We start from the raw sequence: 24665 nt of genomic DNA, 5'->3' as shown, positions 1-24665 counted from the left end.
TGCAATGAACAATATCGAATATCGGCTCTATCATTTCAGATTATTATATCATGTATGACTTTTAGATAGGAGCAGAAAATTTATTCGTTAGAGAGTTAAGACGAATAACTATCGGAGAAAATTCTCGAGTATAAAATCGCGTCTCGTGCAATATGCAATTTATTGACAAATGTCGCGAGCGAGTTGAATAAAAAGTTGGCGCGGTTGCAAGCACGCATCTGATAAAAAATGCGGTAATCTCGTAAACTATCATATTTATTATGCCTCTTGACTCGCACTTTCGAAGTTATATAATTAACTATTAAAATGAGAGGCTCTAGTAATAAATAATATAATAAAAGAGGGCTAATTGAGAGCCAAGCGTGGTAATTAGTACGCTGATGTGTTCTATTAAAATAATTTTATTTGTTGTACGTTTCGGTCCTCATTTTTGAACCATCTTCAGCATGTGAGTAAAATCTAAACAAAGTTCTAAACAATACAGTGGCCCATCGCGACCAAAATCCGCATCTTAATCCAGTAATCGAAGAGATCGAACATCTCGTGTTCCCTTCGGTACATGTGCTTAGTAAGTGGAGATGTTCGATCTCTTCGATTACTGGATTAAGATGCGGATTTTGGTCGCGATGGGCCACTGTATTGTTTAGAACTTTGTTTAGATTTTACTCACATGCTGAAGATGGTTCAAAAATGAGGACCGAAACGTACAACAAATAAAATTATTTTAATAGAACACATCAGCGTACTAATTACCACGCTTGGCTCTCAATTAGCCCTCTTTTATTATATTATTTATATAATTAAGTAAGTGCGCTAAAAAATTCTCGAGCGACGCACTACGTATCTATCGATTTTAGCGTGAGAGGCACACGGCATTTACACGTGTTTCAGGATATCGCACCTCTATAGTATGGCGGAAGTAGAAAAAGAAGTTCTGTTGGAAATTGTGCGAAGCTTGCAATAATTTAGTAATCGGATCTGCGACATTCGCATCAAGCTACTCGTGTGTCACAATCGATTCGACACAAGAGAGATTTTATACTGTCGTGTTGTAGGAATCATATATTTTATCAGGAATATTACGCTGTGAATGATAAATCGATGATTAATTAAAAAGCATGATTTTTTAATTAAATATAAATTTTTTAAGATATATAATTTACTCTTTAAAGATATAAATTTTAAATATGAATTATATTTTTAAATAAGAAGTATTTACTTTTTTTATAGATTTGGTTTTAAAAAGATTTATCATGATGCTCAAAACAAATTAAATTTTGTCAATGAATAATAAGTAGAAAAATGTGTGGGAAAAGAAAAGATTTAATTCTTATGAACACAAAAATATAAAATTTATACCTCTATATATTTATATCTTATTTTATTTTAGAAAGAAGATTATTTATTCTCTCTTCACACACAAAATTTTTTGTTTTTTAAGGAAATGCAAAACAAATTCAACGTCATATGAAAATATTCTGTTATCGTTCTTAACAATATTTTAAATAGAGCTCCTCTCTTTTCAATACACATGTATATGTCGATATAAAATAATATATCACGTATACAATATATTTGATATTTACAGAATAAAACGTTTTCTGAAATAAATGATTCCAAGTTGAAAATGATGCAAATTTGAAATAAATAATTATACACAGAGAGAATTTTCTCTTAGAATTTACCTTGAAAATCATGGTAATCGTAGGACAATATGGTATAAAAAGAATTTTATGAGAATTTCTCTGATTAATATTTATCACAATAAAAATAATAATATCTATTACAATAAAATATAAAATGTTTGATTAATTTTACTATACAGTTTAGTAAAACACACTAATCAAACATATTTTATATTTTATTATGATAGATATTATTATTTTTATTGTAATAAATATTAATCAGAAAAATTCTCATAAAATTCTTTCCATATACCATATTGTCTCACGATTACCATGATTTTCAGGGTAAATTCTAAGAGAAAATTCTCTCATTGTCGGTGTATCATATTAGTTTTCATCGATCATAAAAAACGTGTGGTATAAAAAAAATATTAAATATATAATATTCTCTCCCTTTTTTAAAAAAAATTCTTTCTCTTTCTCTTTTCCATTTATAAGAAATAATTACTCATATAACCGCAGAGGTAAATACCGATACATTTGCGCTGATACCAGCGAGCAAAGTATCGGTCCCTATTATTCCCGATTCCAAGTTGAAAATGATGCAAATTTGAAATAAATAATTATATATCACATTAGTTTTTATCGATCATAAAAAACGTGTGATATAAAAAAACATCAGACAATATTCTCTCTCTTTAAAACAAATTTCTTTTTCTCTTTTCCATTTGTAAGAAATAATTACTCATATATAACCGCAGAGGAAAATACCGATACATTTGCGCTGATACCAGCGAGCAAAGTATCGGTCCCTATTATTCCCGGCCACTTGCTGTTACCCCCCGGCGGCGACTCATAAAGACGTGCAGGTGCGTAGAGACACACGTGAGGCTCGTGTAAAACGACGATGGATAGATAGATGCAACGCGCATCCCGCTGCATCTCGTCGCTCCGCGAGTTACCGCAAACGCGGTGTAGAGCGACGTATCGAGCGGCGGCGGCGGCGGCGGCGGCGTCGCCCGTGGAGAGAGAAACGCGCGCTGATCGGCGGCGGCGGAAAACGCCAGTATCGTATAGAGACACGGCACGTTCGGGTCGTCGTCTCGTCTCTCGCGTCTTGTCGCGCCGCGTGTCGCGGTGCCTCTCGATCCCAGGGGTCGATCGCGACAACGAAACGAGAAATCGCGCGTGTGACGTTCGAATGTGTCGTCGTCGCCTCGAATTCGCGCGCTTTACGGGGAAGATAATCGAACGCAGAGAGAAGGGAGCATTAACCCCCGATAACCTCGAGAGGCAACGGACTCGCGCGCTGAATCGATCGATCGGCGATTTCGGTGAATTCTCTTCGTGATGGTTTGTATTAAATCGAATCTCCTGTGTGGTCTCTCTCTCTCTCTTCTGTAGACGGATTTCTTCTTCCGGCGCGAATACGAAGTGAAATGTCGACGATGGCGGAGATGGTATCGAGAGATTTTTAAATATCTTTGAAGATTATACATTATATATGCATCGGGGATGTGCAACAGACACTTAGAGCGTGCTTTCTAAATTGGGACCGTGTTTTTACGAGTAATTTGGTTATTAAGGCAACGCGAGAGTTGGACGCCGGATGTTTATATATAGAAATGGAGCGATTTAAATATTCTTAGAAAGGGATCGCGCGTTCGCCAAAAAGGAGCGAAATCGAGAAACGATTCTATCGTTCGATAAATTTATTTTGCGCGAGATAGAGCGTGATAAATCTGTCGACGAATTTGCGCGTGCTTTATTGGGACACAGCAATGAGGGAGAAAAGAGGATTTAATTACTTTTAAATATTATTATCAGTCATGCGTCGCTAAATCTCGGCGTGAATTGTGCGGAGAAATTTATGAAATATCATTTTATTGATAGATATGACACTGTATGTGTGTGAAATGATGGAGTGAAACACTTTTTATCGAGAAGACTTGGTACAAGACTTGGTACAAGAGAAATTATTTCACTTCCGTCGACTGAAGGATAATATCCTTGTACGCTACACAACTACTCTGCAAAATTATATTCTTCTTATTAATTATATTTATTATTTTATAATGAAACCGCGTTTGAAAGAGGGACTTTTCGACGAACGGACTTGAAATATCCTTTAACGCTTATTTTATCAAAAGGAACTATGTATGATCGGCTGGAAAATAAATAAAGACCTGCGACACACAAAGTATGGACACTAATATCGGCTACTAATATATCTACGTCATTAACATCTAATACAACACGTATCCATATTTCTCGTGCATCGACGAGGAAGAAAAAATGTCGAAGATATTAAAAGATATAAAATTGATCCCCCAAGAGAGACTATTAGCATAGAATAAGTTATCCTCGATATGTGGAGAGATCACTCGACCGATATTCGATCGATTTCTAATCACTGAAAGTACTCTCGGTCAACGATACTCTGTTGAGCTTTGGTAAACGACTTTCCAAACCAGAGAGAGAGAGAGAGAGAGAGAGTGAGAGTGAGAGCAAGAAAGCAAGAATGTGTATGTGAGAAAGAGAGATAGAAGAGAGAGGAGAGAATCGATAAGTGCACGAGCTTTGTGCCTTCTTGTCGTTAGTACGTAGTTTGCGACGAGTGCTTCGCCCTTTCCTGGTTGTTGGCCTGGCAACCGCGTGGCGATATACCTTAAGTAAGGGCGCCGACGTAGCACCCCTTACCTCCGACACGACGGCGACGTCGCAAGCAACGACGTTCTTCCTCGTCCTTCAACGAGACAGCAGAAGGATATTCTAGGAGGAATCGGTAAGTCGTCAGCTGATCGAAATCCTTGGAGTCAAGAACAGTGTAAAAAGAGCGAAGGCTCTGAACAGCGTCATCGAGAATTGGATAAACTCTGGATCTTTCTTCGTAAATCATCGATCATCTAGATACCTGATATAAAAGTTGCAAGAATTCTCTACCGTCAGACATCTAAAGCGATCAGTTTGGATATCTCGTCAATCTCCGTCGTCATTTTGTATATTTCGCGGAGCCAAAAGTACCTTTGAAGAGACCGAAGTCGCTGATCTTGAAAATAATCAATTTGAAAGAAAGAGAGAGAGAGAGAGATAATCGCGAGGAAAAGTTTTGCGAGAGAAGAGACTGAAGTTTGTGGTGAAATTTTTCTTCCAAAAGAGAGAGAGAGAAAGAGACTCCTGCGAATCTGAGGGACACCTTGAAAAGAGGGTGAAAACGCGAGGGTATATGGGAGAGGTGCACGATCCTCTCGGAGAACCCATAATGCTTTGCTTCGTTCAAGGGTTCTACACAAAGGAAGACTCGAAGCCGCGACGCAACAAAAGGTAAATGAAATTAACATACATAATTAATATCGAGGGTATCTCGGGATTGCACGAGGTACTTTTAAATATGTAAATATCCGTTTCGCACGATTCAATTGTTGCTTATACATGAGATGACGTTGGATTAATTTATTATCACATTTTGCTCCTCTAAATCTGTCATGATGTTAAATAGATCTGGAATAAATTTATATATAAATATATAATATATTGTTTGTTACTTGTTACTTGTTATTGCGAAGAGTTATTAATTAAGCGTTTAAAATTACCTCGATAACGAATAATCAATCGGGAATCTACACAGTTGAAAAATTTGTGTTAAATTTAACAAATATCACATGTCCCAAACGGTCCACAGAAATTTTTGTGTTAATTTAACATAATACGGATATGTTAAATGATGACACGAATATTGTGTTAATATTTTAACATAAAATAAATGCAAACTTCAAATAAACTTAAACTAAATTTTGTGTTAAATTAACATAGTTTTAATGTAAAAATTAACTAAAAAAATTGTTAATTTTACATTTTATCATCCCCACTTATATTATAAAGTAAAATTAACATTTTTTTCTGTAAATTTTAACAGATAAATCTTGTCACTAATAATATCGAACATATTTATTGTGTAAAATTAAAAGTAAATACACATTGTGTTATTTTTACACCTTTTTTCAGTTATTTTAATAATTTAACATTCGAGTTCAATTAACACAACAGCAATATGTTAATTTAACACATAAATGTGTTAAATATTTAACGGGAATCGTTTTTAACAAGAAAACACAAATTTTCAAACTGTGTAATTATTTAAAGGTTCGCCTAGTTAGGACAATTTAAATGCAATAATAATATTCGGTTGAATTATTTATTATTATTAAATATTCCGTAATTTATGTAACGCGCTGTTTTATTTTTCTCCCGATATATATTTTATATATAAATATAATTTAATAATATTTAATAAATATATAATTATAATAAGTATATACATATGTTTTATTTATAAAATAACGAAATATTTCTGAATAAGTATCGTACTGATAATGATATATAACTTGGAATAAAGGAAACCGCAATCAGTTCTCCGAATTTCAAACTAATTATTGCGATTTAATTAGTCATTGAAAAGAATTTTATATACACTGTAAAAAAAAATGTGTTAACTTGACTAAACCGTTCAACTAAATAATATTTTGTTAACTGAACATATAAAAATATTTAAATTAAATATAACATATTAAATCTAACAAAACTTTTGACAAAACGTATTTGACTTAAATACTAATATATGTTCAATTAACAAAACAGTAATTTAGTTGAACGGTTTAGTCAAGTTAACAAATTTTTTTTTACAGTGTATGATATCCAAGCTTTGTATATACAATAGTGCGATTGCTGCCAAAAGCATCAAACGTGAAATACGAAATTTAATTTTCTATTCGCGTAATTGTTGAAATGTAGGATGCAGATTTCGCGAATTCTATTAGTTGAGATTATCCTTCTCTTTCCCGCGGATTAAAAGAAATTTCGCCTTTTATACCTTCACGCATTTTGGACTCGTGTCCCTGTAATAAACGAGAAAAACTTCGATATACATATAGGTGCCTCTCCGATATGTCTTCCTTTGAGCTAAATACGGATGCGAGGAAAAGATTTATCGAAGGAAGGTCGTACTTGCGCCTTATATCGCGCAAGAATTAATATAGAATCAAGAAAGAGAGAGAGAGAGCCTTTTTTTCTTTCGGCTAGCAACGCGTACATTGTCCTATTTAGGTCACTGACGTCGCAAGCGTCGCTAACAACACGTTGTACACGAAGAAGATGAGAGAGGAGAAGCCAACGATGTTCGATGTAACGAGAGATCGACCGCGATTCCGGCCATACTCTCTCTCTCTTTCTTCTCTCTCATTTTCTACGTCTTTTGCCTATGAAATATATTAGGGATTTATTCTGTGAAATGGAGATCACTCCACGAAGTCATATGCCAATTTGTATAATAGAATTTCGCTCAACGAGAAGTTGTTTCTTCGTCATTGCTCGGGAAAATTCGAAGGAAAGAGATTCTAAAATTATTAAGATATTTAATTATCAATTAGAATATTAATATTGATATTAACATCGCAAATTCGTGATTTGTGTTATAGAACGAAATGAAAACTGTAGCTTCAATGATTGTGAATTTAATTCTAATAGAATTTGCCTTAATTATGATTTTTCGCTTTACAAGCGATTGGAAATTTAACCTTCTACGAAAGAATGTTTTCGGAATAAATAATCAATAAATAATGTATATACTTGTACTTGAAATCAAGCAAACTTTAATCTCTCAGGATTCTATTATAAATTTCAAACAATATCAAGTTAGGCCCATATTCTCAAACTTTTATCGGTGAAAGTGCTTTTAAACATACGGTTTCTGTTACAGTAAAATAAATTTTTACACTGCATTACAGTGATAAGTCACAAGAAAGGGAAACCGAAATTTTGATAAAATATTTTTTAACTCTAATTGTAAGGCCCATATTCTCAAACTTTTATCGGTGAAAGCGCTTTTAAACATACAGTTTCTGTTACAGTAAAATAAATGTTTACACTGCATTACAATGATAAGTCACAAGAAAGGGAAACCGAAATTTTGATAAAATATTTTTTAACTCTAATTGTAAGGCCCATATTCTCAAATCACTTTTAAACATACAGTTTCTGTTACAGAAACTTTTATCGATAAAAGTGGTTTGAGAATATGGGCCTTACAATTAGAGTTAAAAATTATTTTATCAAAATTCCAGTTTCCCTTTTTTGTGACTTATCATTGTAATGCAGTATAAAAATTAATTTTTTTTAATTCATAAACATTAACATCTTGGACTTATATATTGCATTTATCAAACATGAAGGATTTTTATGAAGTATTACATGCGATATTTCGCTAGTATCGCACATTTTTCCACGATTGTTGTAATAACGTGCGAAATTCGCTGCAAACAAGATGTTTAAAAAATATGATAGAAGGATACACGAAGGAAGGCGCGAATATATATCGAGTTCGTGTCGGTGCAAAAAATCGGCAAAAAATCTCGCGTGACGCACAATACGACGTTACATGATCAACAGCGAGTAAGAATAGTTTCGCAAGCTAATTAATCGCAGGAAACGAGGAAAAATAATAACGTTGCGGCCATAGTATTCTACCTGCGGACTCATCCATCCGCGTATTTTCGCTGCGCTATCGCGAAAAAAATGAACGTTTATAATTTCTACGCGAAATTCGAAGGGAAACAGTCCGCTGTTGTGCATCGAACTGTCAACAGTGTCAATACGTTGTCGAATAATAACACGATGATCTAGGGTCGCGACGATCTTCTAATTGATACAAATTGCCCCGATTGTGAGTAATTGCAAATTCATGATCGTTTTATCGAGCTGCCAGAGGCGCTAATTATTTTCCCTTCAATCAATCTATACATAAATAGAATAGTGTCTATCAAACCTGCTAATATTTTATAGTTTCTTTAATTTCTTTATAATGTTTCATTTTTTATTTCGTGCAACAGTTTCTTAAGAGTCATTCCTCATGATTAATCGATTATTTCGAATTAATATTTCTGTCACTTGAAACGCAAGAGTTTTCAATCTCGAAGTTTAAGTAGAATCTGTCAGACATTTTTAATCTAATGGTCCCATTTCCAGCATATATTATGGGCTCGTATTAACGTGTCGATTCGTGGAGAACCTTGCGCTACTGCTTGGTCCCGAATTGCTCGATGATCGGGATACTCATTTTACGAACGATCGAATCTCGCACGCTGGTCGTTACCCGAAATAGCGTACGGTAGTTTTACTCGACGTGGAACGGTTTGACTTGGACCGTTATGGTTACACGGCGGTTGACGACTCTCCCCGGGCCTCTGGTATCTTCATTAAGAAGGATTACTTCGAATATAAAGCGACGAGATGCTTTTATTCACTCGAGCATTGTCTCTCGGGCGCAAATAGAAATAGGAAAATTGATATGCATTCGAGAGTTACGGAAATTTTTTCATTTTAGCAATTAAAAATTAAAATTAAATGTAATTATTTTTGAAATTATTTGTTTGATTCGATAAGATGTGTATCTTATACATAAGAAAAGACAATTAACTTAATTATTAGGTAGCTGATCTGTGAGACCAGAGTTCAAAGTACTTTAAATAGGACTTTCTCTTAATATAGATTTTATTTATAACTCTATTTTATTACTATTTTTCATACGTTCTTAACAGAGAAAGTTTATCTCTCACTTTTATTTTATTTATTATAATATAATATACATATTTCAGTTATCTTTAATTTTTTTTGTTAATTAAATAGTTCATTAATTGAATAGCATTGATTCCATCAATCTTCTCTTCTCTTCGTGTTTAGATTGAACAATCTTCCCTCGTTATGAATGTTTGTTTTTTTTTTTTTTTTTTTTTTGAAAGGGCCACAACTACTTTTTTTCTGTTTTATTCTACTTCAATTTGCGCAAAGGACTTGCACAAAATTGCCGTAATTCTCATAATCGCGAGTTTTTCATCCGCGGGTCATCATACGCGATATACCGCGGGTTCCTAGGGTTAATCAACGTCGGCGGTCTCGGGGCATAGAAAGAGGAGGAGTACCGCTAACTTCTCTTCTCTCAGCTCATAGAACGACGACCTCGCGATGGGAGCGAGGTAGCAGCTGCCGTCGTCCGCTCGTTTTCGCGGCGCGTTCACGTGGCGGTTCGCTCTGTTATTCCTCGCCGGCCTCGTCTTATATACCGCCATCACCGTAACTTTCGCGCTCTACATCGCTTCATTCACAAAAGCGCGTCGGCGGACCATCGCGACAGCTTGAATCTATCGATAAAATCAATGTAAGAATGTCATCGAGCAAAAATCGAAGATGCATTGAAATTGCAACGTTCGTTTTTTTTTTTTTTTTTTTGATCGCGTATTCTATTTATTTATTTAGGGAAATAAAGTTTTTTTTTATACCGCGAAAGATTGTAAATATTCATAAAAATTGAATTTTTGTAGCAGGATCCGTCACTGGCGAAATTTTTTCAAGGATTTGTTTTTTAAAATCTTTTTTATTCATTTGTGAAAGGATTGTGCTGGAAAGCTCATATATTTTTTTTTGGTACCAATAAAACTTTTGTCTGCGAGAAAAAACTTCTGATGGAATAGTGATGAACGTGAAAGTATCATGGAGAGTACCGTGGAACAATTAAAAAAGTTTTATTGTAGAATGTCTGTAACTTTAGATTTGACATGTGAATTTAAATTGAATTCAAACTTTATGCGAAGGTTAATTTAAGGCAGCGTTAAGTGGAAAGCAATTTTGAAAGTTTCAATGATTATTAAAGTTATTGTTTGTTTAACTAATAAGCCGCAACAATTCATTTTTGAAACATCTATCATTTATAACTTCATCGTTGGCGGAGGCGAGAATTAATTTAGTTTCACCAATATTCTAACTGAACGCACAGCCGCAAAATTGAATCGATAAAATTAAATACGATGACTCGGGTCGATTTCTCTTTCTCTCTGCAGCGATATCACGCAATAATAGCGCGACATTGGGGAGAAATTAGATTCAATCTGACCTAATAATGTGTTTCCAGCGAAGTTGGTGATCTAGGTACATTTGCGTTCATAATTTAACATAATTGATTCATCATTGAACGAATGTTTTTAAATGGTGATTATTATAGAATTGCAAATTATGATCGTTTTTTGGAAAATTTTTATTTAATTAGAAATATAACATAAAATCTGCGAAACGCATGCTAAAATTATAGTAATACATTTACTGCATTTACTTACATCTATTTAGTAGTTTTTAGGCATAATAAGAGAAAATTAAATTATATTTGTTTCTATAAAAATTTGATACAAAAAATAATATATATGAGATAACACTAATTTTTGAAGTAAAACTCTGTGTCTAAAATAAAATTTTTCGCATAGAATGTAATTTTATTCACATTTGATAACGCGTTATCGTCATCATACTATCGGCACATGCGCCTGCTATTTCTTATAATCCAATAGTAACAGAGATATCGTAGAAAATATTCGAGGCTATACGATAAAATGATGTCACGTGTTATAGGAATAAGAATGTTGTCATATATAAATCCATTTGCATAAAGCACAACTTTAGCAATATATACTATACTCTTGTTATTGAAATTGTCAATCAATAATAACACAGGTAAATTTTATCAATGGATTGTTTGAAAAATTTGAACTGATATCAGATAAGCTGAATTTTGACGAACTGTATTTTAACAAGCAATAACTTTTAATAAAAATTTTAAATCATAGAGAATCTTTTTAAATAGATTTTTAGGTTGAGATAAATAAAAAAGACAAGTTTATATATAGCCACGTATTTAATAATTTCTTTTCTCACAAGACCGTCCGTCAGACGGAATGTTGGTCCAGCTGACAATCTAATTTGAAATCGACAAGTTTGATATGTTCTTTATATTATCCATCGCGAAAACTTTTTGCGACAACCTTGACCTCTTTTTTTAATGCGCTTCTTTGCCGAACGCCATGATTTCTCACCATCGCTTCATCCCCGATGAATCTTTGTTTATTTTTCCTCGTTTGACAAGTTTGTTGAAAGCTCTGTCAAGATTCTACACACATGTCCGAGGACAATCGCGATTTTATTGGCACTTGAAGGCTTGCGAAATATTAAGAGAGAAGTTCAAAATGTCAAGCGATGTAGTAAATTATCATAAATTAAAATATGTATCTTTTTTATTTTGTATATCTACATTTCTTGAAAATTAGTAAACTTGCAATAACTTTCTTGAGAAATTTTTAATAATAATAAATTCATTTAGTGATTAAATCTTGCAATATATTTGTAAGCTACAAAAGATATATATATTTAATTTGTGAACATCTTATTTATATTATTTATTTATTTATATTCTTTTTATAATCCAATTATTTTTGTGAAATTTCTTCGTGTGTCTTTAAATGTAATTTTTATTCCATAATTTCGGAGTAACTTGTCTTTGCGACTCGAAATAACTAATATCGTCTCGAGTTGCCTTGCATTTAAGAGTCGGTCTAATGAGAATTAATTAGGACAAGGTGCGAAGGAATGAATAGTGCAAGGTTAATGAAAAAAAAAAAAGATGACATCGAGAGGAGATGAGCACGTGTGAGGACACTCGTTGTTTAAAATTTCAAGTTGGAATATCGAACGGTTTATAGAGGTCGAGTACAGACGCGCGTACACGTATAACTGTCATATTACACTTATACAGAGAACAGAATGTTCTCAATTATGTAACAAAATGTATATATCAGTGATTAATTACCAATATATTAATTTTATGGGACATAAATTGATAAATCAAATCGACTGGCAATATTATAGTAACATTAAAACGTTGAAATGATTCTATACACATGAAGGATTTATATATTTTTTTACATCTAATCTAACGAAGGGAAAATCGTAGCTTGCGCGTTTCAGATGCTAACAGAAGACAATCTTTAATTTTCTTTTTATCGTTTATAATGTTTTGCGTGGGACTGATCGGTAAATGCAACACGCGCAATGCATTTTGAGAACCTTTCAATAGGTTACAACCTGTTTGAGGTTTTACATGCTCCATTGGAAATACGTATCGCGATGAAACCGGAAGCCGTGATACGCTTCGCTCTAAATATCGAATAGCAGATTATAAACCGACCGCAAGTTCAAATCGCTCCGTTTGTGATACTTTTCAGTTCAGCTTTCTTTTCTTTCCTTCTCATTTTTATCTTTATTGTTGTTCAGGTTTATATTTGAAGCGTCATGAAAAAGCTATATACAGGGTGTTTCTTAAACATATGTCAAAAATACAAGGGATGATTTCTGAGGTCATTTTATGAAAATTTATACCTCTGATAATTTTTCGAAAATCGCTTTGTTTTGAAGATACAAGGCGATAAAAATTACAAGAAATATAATATTTTTATTATATATTTTTTACTTTTATTAATACAATATTTTCTGGCAACTCTGATAACGACAATAAAGAAGTTCTTTGAACACTACATTAATAACTTTTACAGATATTAATTATTATCTTATAAATTTTTATCGCCTTGTATCTTCAAAACAAAACAATTTTCAAAAAATCATCAAAGATATAAATTTATTCATAAAATGACCCAAGAAATCATCCCTTAAATTTTTGACATATGTTTAAGAAACACCCTGCTAGATTGCGTATTGTAAAATGCAATACGAAATATTAAAAATATTAAATCAAACATTATATGAAAAATGTAATTATGTAATTATACAATACCATATTATATTAAAAATTGCGATTTCTCTATCATTATCTATTATTAACTATATCAATATGAGATTAGATTGAAATCTGAATTATGCCAAATTAGACGTATTTCGTCTGATTACAAAAATGAAAGGAAAATGCCTTTCGCGAAGATTGAATAATTCGCGTGTTATCGGGATATTTGTTCCTCGCAACGATATAGCGGGTCTTCTGATCTATTTTTGAAGACCAGTCGATTCCTTACATTCATAAATAATATCTTACATTTATACCAATGGATCGTACGACTGCAAATATATATCTATACGATCATATATATCTAGTGTTTCTTACACAAATAGAAAGACGCGCACGCGAGATTAAATTCGGGACTAGTCAAATATTCAAAAATCTTGAATAAGTAATCTTTCCTCGCTGATTACTGATTCGCCATGCTTCGTTGAAAAAACATTTAATCTGTTATACGTACATCCTATTAATAGAGAGAGATTTTCTCATCGCAATATCTACTTTGCGTGTACCGTAAACGTTAAAGTTCTGTGTTGGTGCAAACGCGCAATATAATGGTAATTTCTATGTTGACTCTACATTAGCATCTATTGTACATTTATATCGCGATATTAGCGTAAATTGAATTATGATATATCGTAAGGAGCCATGTTAAGTGGATTTTATCGAATCAGACAGAAATAAACATTCGCGTGCTCGTAATTTAAGTCCAAGATGGTTGAAGAAATTACGATGTAATAGTTCTTCGTCATTAAGAGACTTAAAAGACATTAGGAAAAATCGAAAAATATAATAATTTCTCCCTGCAATATTTACTAAACGAAGTTTGATCGCTCATTTTTACATATTTTATCTCATATCTTTCTATAATATGCAATAACGAGTATTCATTGTTATTAAGCTTCGATTAAAGAAGATAATTGATGAAATATGAAATTAGTGTATATTTATTTTTCAATGGATCATTTTATTGTATAGTAAATAAATTATCGTATAATTCTTATCTAACATTTAAAACAAATTTGTGAAAAATTTAATGACAAAAAATATTTTTCAGCTACCTTGTTTTTTTAACAGCGAGAATTTAAATCATAACTTATATTATTAGAATATCTAATGGCGATAAAAGTTTAAAAGTTGTGCCAATATCATAATATCATAATCGTTTATTTAAAAGTTGTATTTCTTTAATTTTTTTTAAGATGGATAAAGAAAACGAAAAATATAATTTTAATTTCAATTTTATAATTTTTAAATGTATAGTTACGCATAATTTTTATTCGAGTTTTACTAAGAAAAAGTTTGCGTCAAATTCAATAATACATGATTTATTTTTAATGGCATATGAATTTTTTTATGAGGATTCATCAATCTATTGTTCGAGCGTATTTTCGGACCTTTCAGTAATTCCATAGCGAAAATTCCTTGACCTGTCGATGCAAATTATTCGACGAGAATATTCCGATGACATGTCGTGAAATTTTTTTTCGGCGTATTTCTTTATTCTTCCTTTGAGGAAGAGCCGTTAATACCGCGAGCACGCGTATAATCGGGTGACTGTTGCTTCTATAATGTCTAGACGTGATGTTGAAATCTTATTCATCTGTATATCGAATCACCAACAGCTTGAACACGTATAAATACATAAAATAAATAAAACATTTAGAATGTTTTATGCTTTTTCTAGTTTCGAAAGAAAAAGAGAGATATAGGGAAAAAGAGAAAAAGAGAGAGAGAGAGAAAGGGAGTTAAAATTAGATTAGATTCAAACTTTGCAGCAAAAAACTCAAGGATCGATAATGAATGAGAAAATAACAAGAGAGTTGCTCTTTCAAAATTTTATACAAAATTTATTAATTTTTTTTCTTACAATTAGAGTAAGATTCTTTTTTTGTTTCCTATAGAATTTCGTTAATTTTATTAATTTTATTTGCACATTTAGAGTATTCGTTAAGTTAAAAAATTATTGATGAGAGAATAAAATTAAGAGAGAGTTAAAATTTTACGATAAATTTCACGCTAAATTTAATTGAAATTTTATATTTTATATTTAAATATAAAATATAATATGAGATTTATAATTTATCTAATCAATATAAATAATATCTATATCTCTTCTAAAATCTAGAATATAATGTAATTATATAAGAAACACACACACACACAGATATAATATTGATGTATAACAAAGTTCACATTGACCAGATTATTGTGCAAGATATTATATTTTTTATTAATAATACTCTCATGATATCTTCTAATCATTAATGATACTAAGACAAATTTTTGAATCCCCAACAATATAAATACATGTGCGTATAATACGGATATGTGTATATGCTATTCGTGCATATGAAATAAGGAGAGATCATGTGTTGTTTTTTGGAGACAGTGACTAATCACCTAGCGTCACGCAATCATGCATTACATCGATCAGTTTTTTTTAAAGCACACTATATAAGAAAAACACATCTGCATAAACGCGAAGAAATAAATGACGCGAAGACAACAATTTTAATTCCTAAATCAACAAAGTAAACGTGAAATTTTCTCGCGCAAAATTTCAGAGACTTTCAGAGACTTAAGTGCTAATATCTATGATATTATAGTTGTTTTTCGAAAGACAAATTAAAAAATGTAATTATATATAAATATTTTTTTCTTCTCTTAAAAATCTACATATATGTATGTATTATATTATGTATATATTATATTAAATATATATTCGTTTGTCATTGCTGACATATTCATCAATGTTACGATATATTCGCAAGATAGATAGATTGATTATTATCCGTGCCGCCTTTGGGCTTGTTATCCGAATTAAATGTAAATAACGCTATCATTCAAAATCGAGTGTTTTTTTAAAGAGAAATCGTCATTTACATATATTTTACAATGACACGCGTGTACGCGGATGAATTTCTGATAAATGTCATTGCGAGACAAGCATCATAAATGTCAAAAGTACATAATTAGAAACGTACACAAATGTCTATTATTTTAAATAAAACAATATATTTATTTATATTTATTTTTATGAATGTTCTTGTAAATTTTTCGAAGTATTATGTATTCGGTTTTTTAATAATGAATACAACACAATTTAAATATTTTCCAAAGATATTTTAATATATCTCTTTCGTTTTTTATTATATTCTTTTTTAATTTGTTTAATTTGTTTTTATTTTTTATCTTTTTTAATTTTTTGCCCATTATTTAAAATCGGGTTTTGAGAAAGATGCATCCTATATACATAATTTTCTCGTAAAAGAGATGGGCGCTGAGAAGCTTGCATCTCCAAGAAATCGATGGACGGCTCGATGCCGCTAACGTGCATAAATATGCAAGCACATTCCCCGTCAAGAAAATGTATACGATGGTATCTACATACTTGCGTATTCGTGCGATCGCACATTCAAGATGAAGTGTCTTTCTCTTCATCTTCGTTACCTCGACATATCGCGTTTGTCACACACCGCAGATTATCCCGAAGACTGCGAGATGTCTGTCGATATTCATTTTAATCATATCATATTAATTAACTCAGTAAGTCTAAAATGTGTCACTTTTATTTCACCGACAATAATGAGATCTGAGATGAACCTGATATTAATTGAATTATTGATCCATCATGTGTCACGTAAATATAGATTTTATATATTATTAAGATAAAAATTATAGATATTTATGTATTTATATATTTTTTAAAAATAATGTTTAGCGAATATTTTCTCATCGTAAGGAGATTTTTATGGGACACATTGGATTACTGTAAATCAATTTTTCATTTCTCTTTTATAACAAACTTTCTGTTTAAGTCGCGCCGAGTTATGTTGTGTCCTGTGACACAAGGCGGAACTTTTTCAGATACTTCTTCCGGGTATCTAACGCCACACACACGTTTCTAGAACTTTGTACAAGCGTGGCGTGGTGTGACGTCTTTTTGCGGCCTTCACGAAAGACTCCGCGCAATCGCGCACACCTGACGCATCTCAATAATGCAGAGTATATGTCGCTCTATGTCTTTTTTTATTGGTATCGTGTTTACGGGGCCGCGTCTCTGCATAGTGTGCAGAGGGGGGATACCTTTAATCAAATTCTGAGATGTGTCCGTGACCGCTGCGTGCCTCGTGGTATAAGATAATAGCACACCGCAACTTTACTTTATTTTATGGAATCAGTATTATACACGTGCGCGATTACGCTAAAGCAGCCGGCGATCAATCCGGTATCTTAACGACCTAAAAGATTAATAAGCCAATCAATTTCTCCGCTACAGATTTGTTTTCGATTAGGGGTGCTAAAGTAACCACCCATCATACAATCGGATATCTCACGACTCGAAAAAAGATTAATAGACTAATTAATTTTACGAACGAGCTTTCGATTAGGTTGTAGAGGAAAACATAAAGTAGGCTTAGCATTGTTGTCCCTGTAGCAAAAGAAGTTCATAAATTTAATTCTATAATTGTTTATATGGATTACAATTTATATAGTTTGAAATTTAAATGACTCTGGCTTATAATTTAATTAATCTACACCCCCGCGTTTATTTTTTTTTTTTAAATATTTTTGTTTTTCTGTGTTTTTTAATATGTTTGTATACTCACACACATATATATGCTGTATATCTTTTATAATTCCATAAATTTTGTCTCTGTATTTTTATTTCCCACATTTTTCTATTTTTACACTTTCTATCTTTCTATGTATATTTCTTTGTATTTCTTTCTTTCCTCTCTATTGTTGGCGTTCGAGTTTAAACCGCGAACAAAACTTGGAAAAAAGTGTTAATATCGCGACTCTCTCGTCATTCACTCTAGTTAGCCCTCGTTGACATGCAGCTTGAGAGAAAGAAAGTTCGAGTTTGTGGAAAGGGCTGTCAAAGACGACGACGCGAGACAGATTCCTTTCCAGTCCGTAGACTGGATCAGCGACTAATGGCAAAATATTTTGCGCTTCCTCTCGGTTCAGTGGTGTGTCATTGCACGGGAAACTCGAGCGTGTGTTTCCGCATGCATCAATTTGCCGGGGGAATGATGTTTATTCAAACATCCGAAGTGACGCAAACCGGCGTAAAATGCGCAGTTTCTTTTTTTTTTTCCTTCCTCGCTTAGCAATTGTAATCGTTTACAACGATATATATGTTTAAAAACAACACATATTTGAATTATTCGCCTACGTATATCACTACGATGTATTATATACAGAGACCAGCTTAAATTTTTAATAAATAATTGTTTTTCTCGTAAATTTTAACATTGTCGAAATGTATCATAAATTTAGTATTATTTTATAAATTTAGTTCTCCCAATATTATTACAAATTATAAATTAACTTGTTTCGATATTATTAATATAATAATGATAATATTTATAAGAGAGTCTCACGCACACATAAAAAAAATAAAATAAAATTGTCATAAAATTCGTTGTTTTACTCCGATGGGGGCGAATAAATTTTATTTTCGGAAGGAATGTTCGTCCCGCTTTTTAACGCGTAAAGTTACATTATTAACGGCTCGCCACCGCTGAATTTCGATCCACCCTCCTTGTTTAGCAAGAGATCCTATTGTCACCGTACGCGATATTCGATCCGCGTGAATAAAGCGCGAAGCCATAAGTAGGAGTATACTCTAGCCGCGGATTATAGATCAGACCATCAGGGGGTTGGTTGTCCACGCAGGTGCGCACTCGGGGATTTGTCAATTATGAATGAGGTCGCGAGGGTAGGACACTTTATACGTGTCCAACAGCGATCAGTCTGTCATCCCGGCTGGTCCGTGGAATATTAGACTCGCGCGCGAGCACTCTAGTTACTCATCGACTCCTCTCATCGCTCTTTTCTGCCTGACAAATTAATCTCCCTCCAATTCCTCTCTCCGCTCTTTTCTTTCATCTCCACTTCTTCACTCAACCTTTCTCGACGGAACGATCGTGCTGCTGGATCGGTGCGATCGTTCTTGCAAAGAGAGAGCGGAGAGACGGATCTTCATCTTCACCACGAGGAGACTATCGCTTCGAGAATGAGCATCATCTTTCTCGCGAGGCTGGCTCTGCAGTTGCTAAGCGCCAAGTGGCGGCAATCGAAGAGAGGAATGTTCAGGAAGTGTCGATACCAGCGCGGTTTCTATTGAATTTTTTTTTTTTTTTTTTACAATCGTTTCGCAAGTCTCTCTCGCTTTCTGTCGGCGAAAGGGCTGATCCGGGGTCCTTCGTACGCGTTCGCCTCATTGTGCATCGTCTCGGTCAAGGCGCAGGCCGCCGCTTGTTAAAGGCAACCTGGCTCGTTGAACCCGATGAGCTGAGGTGTGGTTATTCTCGCGCCGCGAGAAGATGAGAGACCGAAACTGGTTCGTTAGTCATCGCGCCGTGTTGTTTTTTTCGCTCCGTTCGGCTTTATCTCATCTCGATAGCTTCTTTTTCTCTTCACCTCGCCTCTCTCTGCTCTGATCTTATCCTGTATCTCCTTCCTTTCTTCTCGTCTCCGCAGAAGTTGGCTGATCAACATCTAAACTTCACCAATAACTATTTATAATTGCTACTATTTTTTTAAATTTTTATTTGTCAGTTACTATCCTCTATCCCATCCATCATCGCCTTATTTCCTCGGTATTCTGTTATTATTCAGCACAAGCGATAAGCCGAATAAAAGCAGACAAAGTAGACCATCGCGCCAAGTATATTTGAACACCTTGTGACACATATGTGCTTAATCCATCGCGTTATCAGTAGTCATTCGAAAGAATGTTGCCATCGCGTAGATATATCGTGTTGAATTATTGATGAATCATCGCGTTTGACAATCGCGCGCGACAACGAGAATAATTTTTACCGAGAATCGCTTTGACATCTGTCAGCTTCTGTTCGATAATAACCAAGCGGATCGATCCGAGCTCACGTTGATTGTCGTTTGGCTGGCAATCGCCGTTGAAGCTATTTCAGAACATAAGCATTCTCGAGGAAAATTCAGGGGGGAGATAGGGTTATTCCTAAAACAATAATAATAATAATAATATTGCCTCTCGCGAACGGAAAAACGATGATGGAGTTTGAAACGCAAGCGTTGATCGAGCTCTGCTTCTCTACCCGCCCACTCACCAGGGCAAGGTACGTGACTTTTAACACCTTAGCCGGTGTTGCGGCTGTGCGATAATTTCTTGCGAAAATAAACAACGTCACGCATATCTTATCCAAATCCAGAATTAATTGCAGACACTTGATTCGATCAAGAAGAAAAGATTATTTGTGAGACAAAAACCGAACATGAGATATATCGCAGAAAAAAATTACTTATATTTATCATAAATGATAATTGTAATTGATGACGTACATTGCTGTATGACAGGAATCTGATATTACGAATTAGCGTATAAATTTTTGGTCAGAATCTCTTTTTTTATTATATCATTTCTATACATATATTGAGAGTATACAGACTTGATTTATTAATTTAACTCAATGACTCATTTTTATTTTATATTTTAGAAATAAAATAATAAAATAACAGTTGAAACAATAAAATATTTTCGATTAACAATATTTTTACATTAATTGCCATATCTATTTATCAGAAATAAATGTGTATATTACCTAAATTATTTTTTGATAAAACAACAGTTTATGAAATTAACACACTTTCTGATTAATTGATATCTAGTTTTATACTGTAATTATATGAAGTATAAATAATTCTGTTAAAATAAAAAAAAAAGTGTGTTGGAATATTTTAAATAAAAACAAGTCAAAGCGATCTCATTACAGGTCTGTTCTTCGTCAAGTCCTATCTAATGTCACGTCTTGTTCTCAGGTCTGCGGGGTCCATAGGCGCGCGGTCGGCACCCAGCACCCCCCTGCAAGCTGTCCCCGATGCGCCGCAGGCCGGGGGCCAGCAATCGATCAGCGGGTCCCAGCTCACCGTGGCCGGCGCCAGCTACCCTCAGCCTCCGAGGAGCCCAAGTCACGCGGCCTTGCGATGTAGCGACAGGTGAGTCTCATTCGTAAAATGCGTGAATTTTAATCACACATCTAACAACCCGAGTCTGTTTTCTCCCGCAAAATTAAATGATCGATGTAATGTCAACCAACGTTATACTATTAATTTATGTACTTATAGACAAGTCGCGGAAACATACTGAAAGTAGAAGTATAGAGATGACAAAAGTTCGAGACATTAATTTTTAAGCCAAAAGTTGCAAACGCGACATAAATTATGCGATTTTAATATGTTTGAATTTTAATATCTTATTTATTTATTTTGTTGTTCAATTTTTTTTATTTAGTAATCGTTTTTTTTATTTTACATTACATTACATTACATTACATACATTAGATGCTTTATAGCTTTATATATACAAGGAACCATTTCCTTTGATATTTCTTGAAAATTTTAATATCTTATTTATTTATTTTGTTCAATTTTTTTATTTAGTAATCGTTTTTTTTATTTTACATTACATTACATTACATTACATTACATTACATTACATTACATTACATTACATTACATTACATTACATTACATACATTAGATGCTTTATAGCTTTATATATACAAGGAACCATTTCCTTTGATATTTCTTGAAAATTTTAATATCTTATTTATTTATTTTGTTCAATTTTTTTTATTTAGTAATCGTTTTTTTTTTAATTTTACATTACATTACATTACATTACATTACATACATTAGATGCTTTATAGCTTTATATATACAAGGAACCATTTCCTTTGATATTTCTTGAAAATTTTAATATCTTATTTATTTATTTTGTTCAATTTTTTTATTTAGTAATCGTTTTTTTTTTATTTCACATTACATTACATTACATTACATTACATTACATTACATTACATACATTAGATGCTTTATAGCTTTATATATACAAGGAACCATTTCCTTTGATATTTCTTGAAAATTTTAATATCTTATTTATTTATTTTGTTCAATTTTTTTTATTTAGTAATCGTTTTTTTTTATTTTACATTACATTACATTACATACATTAGATGCTTTATAGCTTTATTACAAGGAACCATTTCCTTTGATATTTCTGATATTTCTTCTTATATATACGGACAGTGATGAATAGCTTTGCACATATGCGCACTTTTAATAATGTTATCAACGTCGAATATCTATTTTCGCGAAGTAGTTGCACGTATGCTATCGGTTCTCGAAAATTATCGATGAAGCATCTCTGATAATGATAATGTCGCACCTGCGCACACATTGAAGAGCTTGAAGAGGGAGGGAGGAGAGTGATTATAGGCGCGGAAAATAAGACGTTACATGCTTTTGCGATAAGACGTTATAATTAAATTTTGTTTCTTCCTTTCTTTTCTTCGGGAAACAAGTTTCCGTGCGATATAGCCAAATCATAAGTATCTATCTATATATTGGATGTCTATATTGACTGCACAATTATTTACGGTGCTCAAATATTATAACGACACACGCGTACGAAATGTATTGGGAATGTGAGGTCTGACAACTTCCTGTAATCGATGAGACTTAAGAAAATATCTGCAAGAAAAATAATTACATAACAGCTAAAAGTCAGCGGAGATTTTAGCAGCACTTCTCTGCAATCGATGAACAAATGTCCAACGATGCATTTTCTTATAGTATAAACATGATATTTATTATCTCTAATCTCGAAAGCATATAGTATATTGAACAAAAATTATTAAGGAAAATTATTAATTATTATAATTATTAAATTATTAATTTATTGAAAGGAAACCGAATTTTATCTTTCTTTTCTGTCTTTCGCTTTGTCTCTCTCTCTCTTTTCTTCGTAAAGATTTTATTGTGTGCAAAAATAATCCTTCGATTATAGATTACATTACATGGTAATTGGTATTAGATGACTCGATTGTATATCGAAAGGATACAATTCAATTTTATATGAACCATTGTTATTTTTGCTCATACATTTACGGTTGCTTTAACATTGGTTCCGTCACTTTGTAAATTTTTATCAGACGTGTAAATTGATATCACGTATTGATTTGCAGATAGAAAGTGAGTATCTTCTAAAAACTTAGAATCTTGCTCATTGAATCAGGCAATACTCGGATGTTGATCGGAATTTTCACTGCATGTTTAGCGTTAAATATCACGTAGTTAGACAGCACTTGTAACGTTAAATCATGTCGAGAATAGAAGTGTGTTTTGAAACAGTTCAATCGTGTGGGAATGTTTTGCGGCCATTCTTACAATAGCTGTGCCACACATGCTGTTCATAAACAATTATTACGGTACAAAACATGACGTCGCAGACATTATCTGCGTAAAATTGCCTTTTGTGTTTAAGCCGCGTCGATATACAAAACATAAGAATCTCATCAATTTCCGAATAGAGTATCGTAGTGTTTCTTAAATAAAATTAAAAAGATCTTTTTCGTGTAAAATAAAAAAATTTGTTTTCGTAAAACAAAATTTAACTAATAAAAGATCCTTTTTCACCTAAAATCATGTTACATAAACTTCTTATGTACGGTTTGACCTTTTTTATTGAAATAGAAACGGACGATTTATTCATGTAATTTTTTAAAATGTTTACGAAGTCCACCTTAATCGACTTGAGAATTTTTTAATTAAAAAAATTTGCGCACTTCTTTTTTACTATATATTTTTTAGAGATATCATGACACGTCGAGAAAAACTCGCACGCGCGCGATAAATATGTTTTTTTTAATGCTAAGTCTCTTCATTAATGCTAGTCTGTCCAGTCTCTACTATGTATAATATGCTTTTATACCTCATTCATATTTATGCTGTAAAAACACTGTTCTATTCAATGGAAAAAAAAAAATTTAGAGGTCAGTTTTAACAGCTGACCGATAGAGATCATGATCGCTCTTTATATACAATGACATGACATATACAGAGAGTATCGCGAAAGATAATCCGGAGTAAGAAAGGCGTGTTGAAAGCCCTTATCGGCGCAAATGTAAATGTTAATATTCCGGAAAAAGAATGACAAATGGATAGTAAAATAATTCAATATCGCTTCTCCTGTCTTTGCGAGATTATTTCGAGACAGATGGATTCACGCCTCGCAACCCTATATCACAATAAAGCCTCCTCTTATCGTATATTCCTCGTCCTCTTCGTCGTTGACCATTTTTTTATCTTGTCGCGTATTATTATCGGGCTTACGTTTGCATCCGTCATTTATCGCCGCTTTTTTTCTGCGGTTCCGGCGAGATCCTCTTAATCAAACGCGACGCTCCAGACAGTCTCCCACGTGTTATCACCAACATCGGCAGCGGATTGTTAAACCCCGGCTCGCGATTCTACTTGCATCAGTTACGCGTTAAGCCGCAGATCGAGCGGTCACGGTTCCTTCACCGTATGAAGGAAAGATGAAT

At 33.1% G+C, this 24665-nt stretch overlaps 1 protein-coding gene across 7 annotated transcripts in view; it reads left to right on the top strand.

Moving 5' to 3' along the window:
* Positions 1 to 24665, top strand: part of LOC145940686 (uncharacterized) — a 74106-nt gene that overhangs the window by 38014 nt on the left and 11427 nt on the right. For all 7 annotated transcript variants that reach the window (XM_083046111.1, XM_083046110.1, XM_083046113.1 and 4 more), the window contains one exon: positions 21100 to 21276. In XM_083046111.1, coding sequence (XP_082902237.1) covers positions 21100 to 21276 — 177 coding nt within the window. The remainder of the gene's footprint in view (positions 1 to 21099; positions 21277 to 24665) is intronic.

The sequence above is a fragment of the Prenolepis imparis genome, unplaced genomic scaffold (assembly GCF_030444845.1).
Source record: "Prenolepis imparis isolate NDT839.2.m4 unplaced genomic scaffold, iyPreImpa1.0 SCAF_9, whole genome shotgun sequence".
In the NCBI taxonomy this organism is placed as follows: Eukaryota; Metazoa; Arthropoda; class Insecta; order Hymenoptera; family Formicidae; genus Prenolepis; species Prenolepis imparis.
This window is presented reverse-complemented; position numbering and strand designations above follow the sequence as displayed.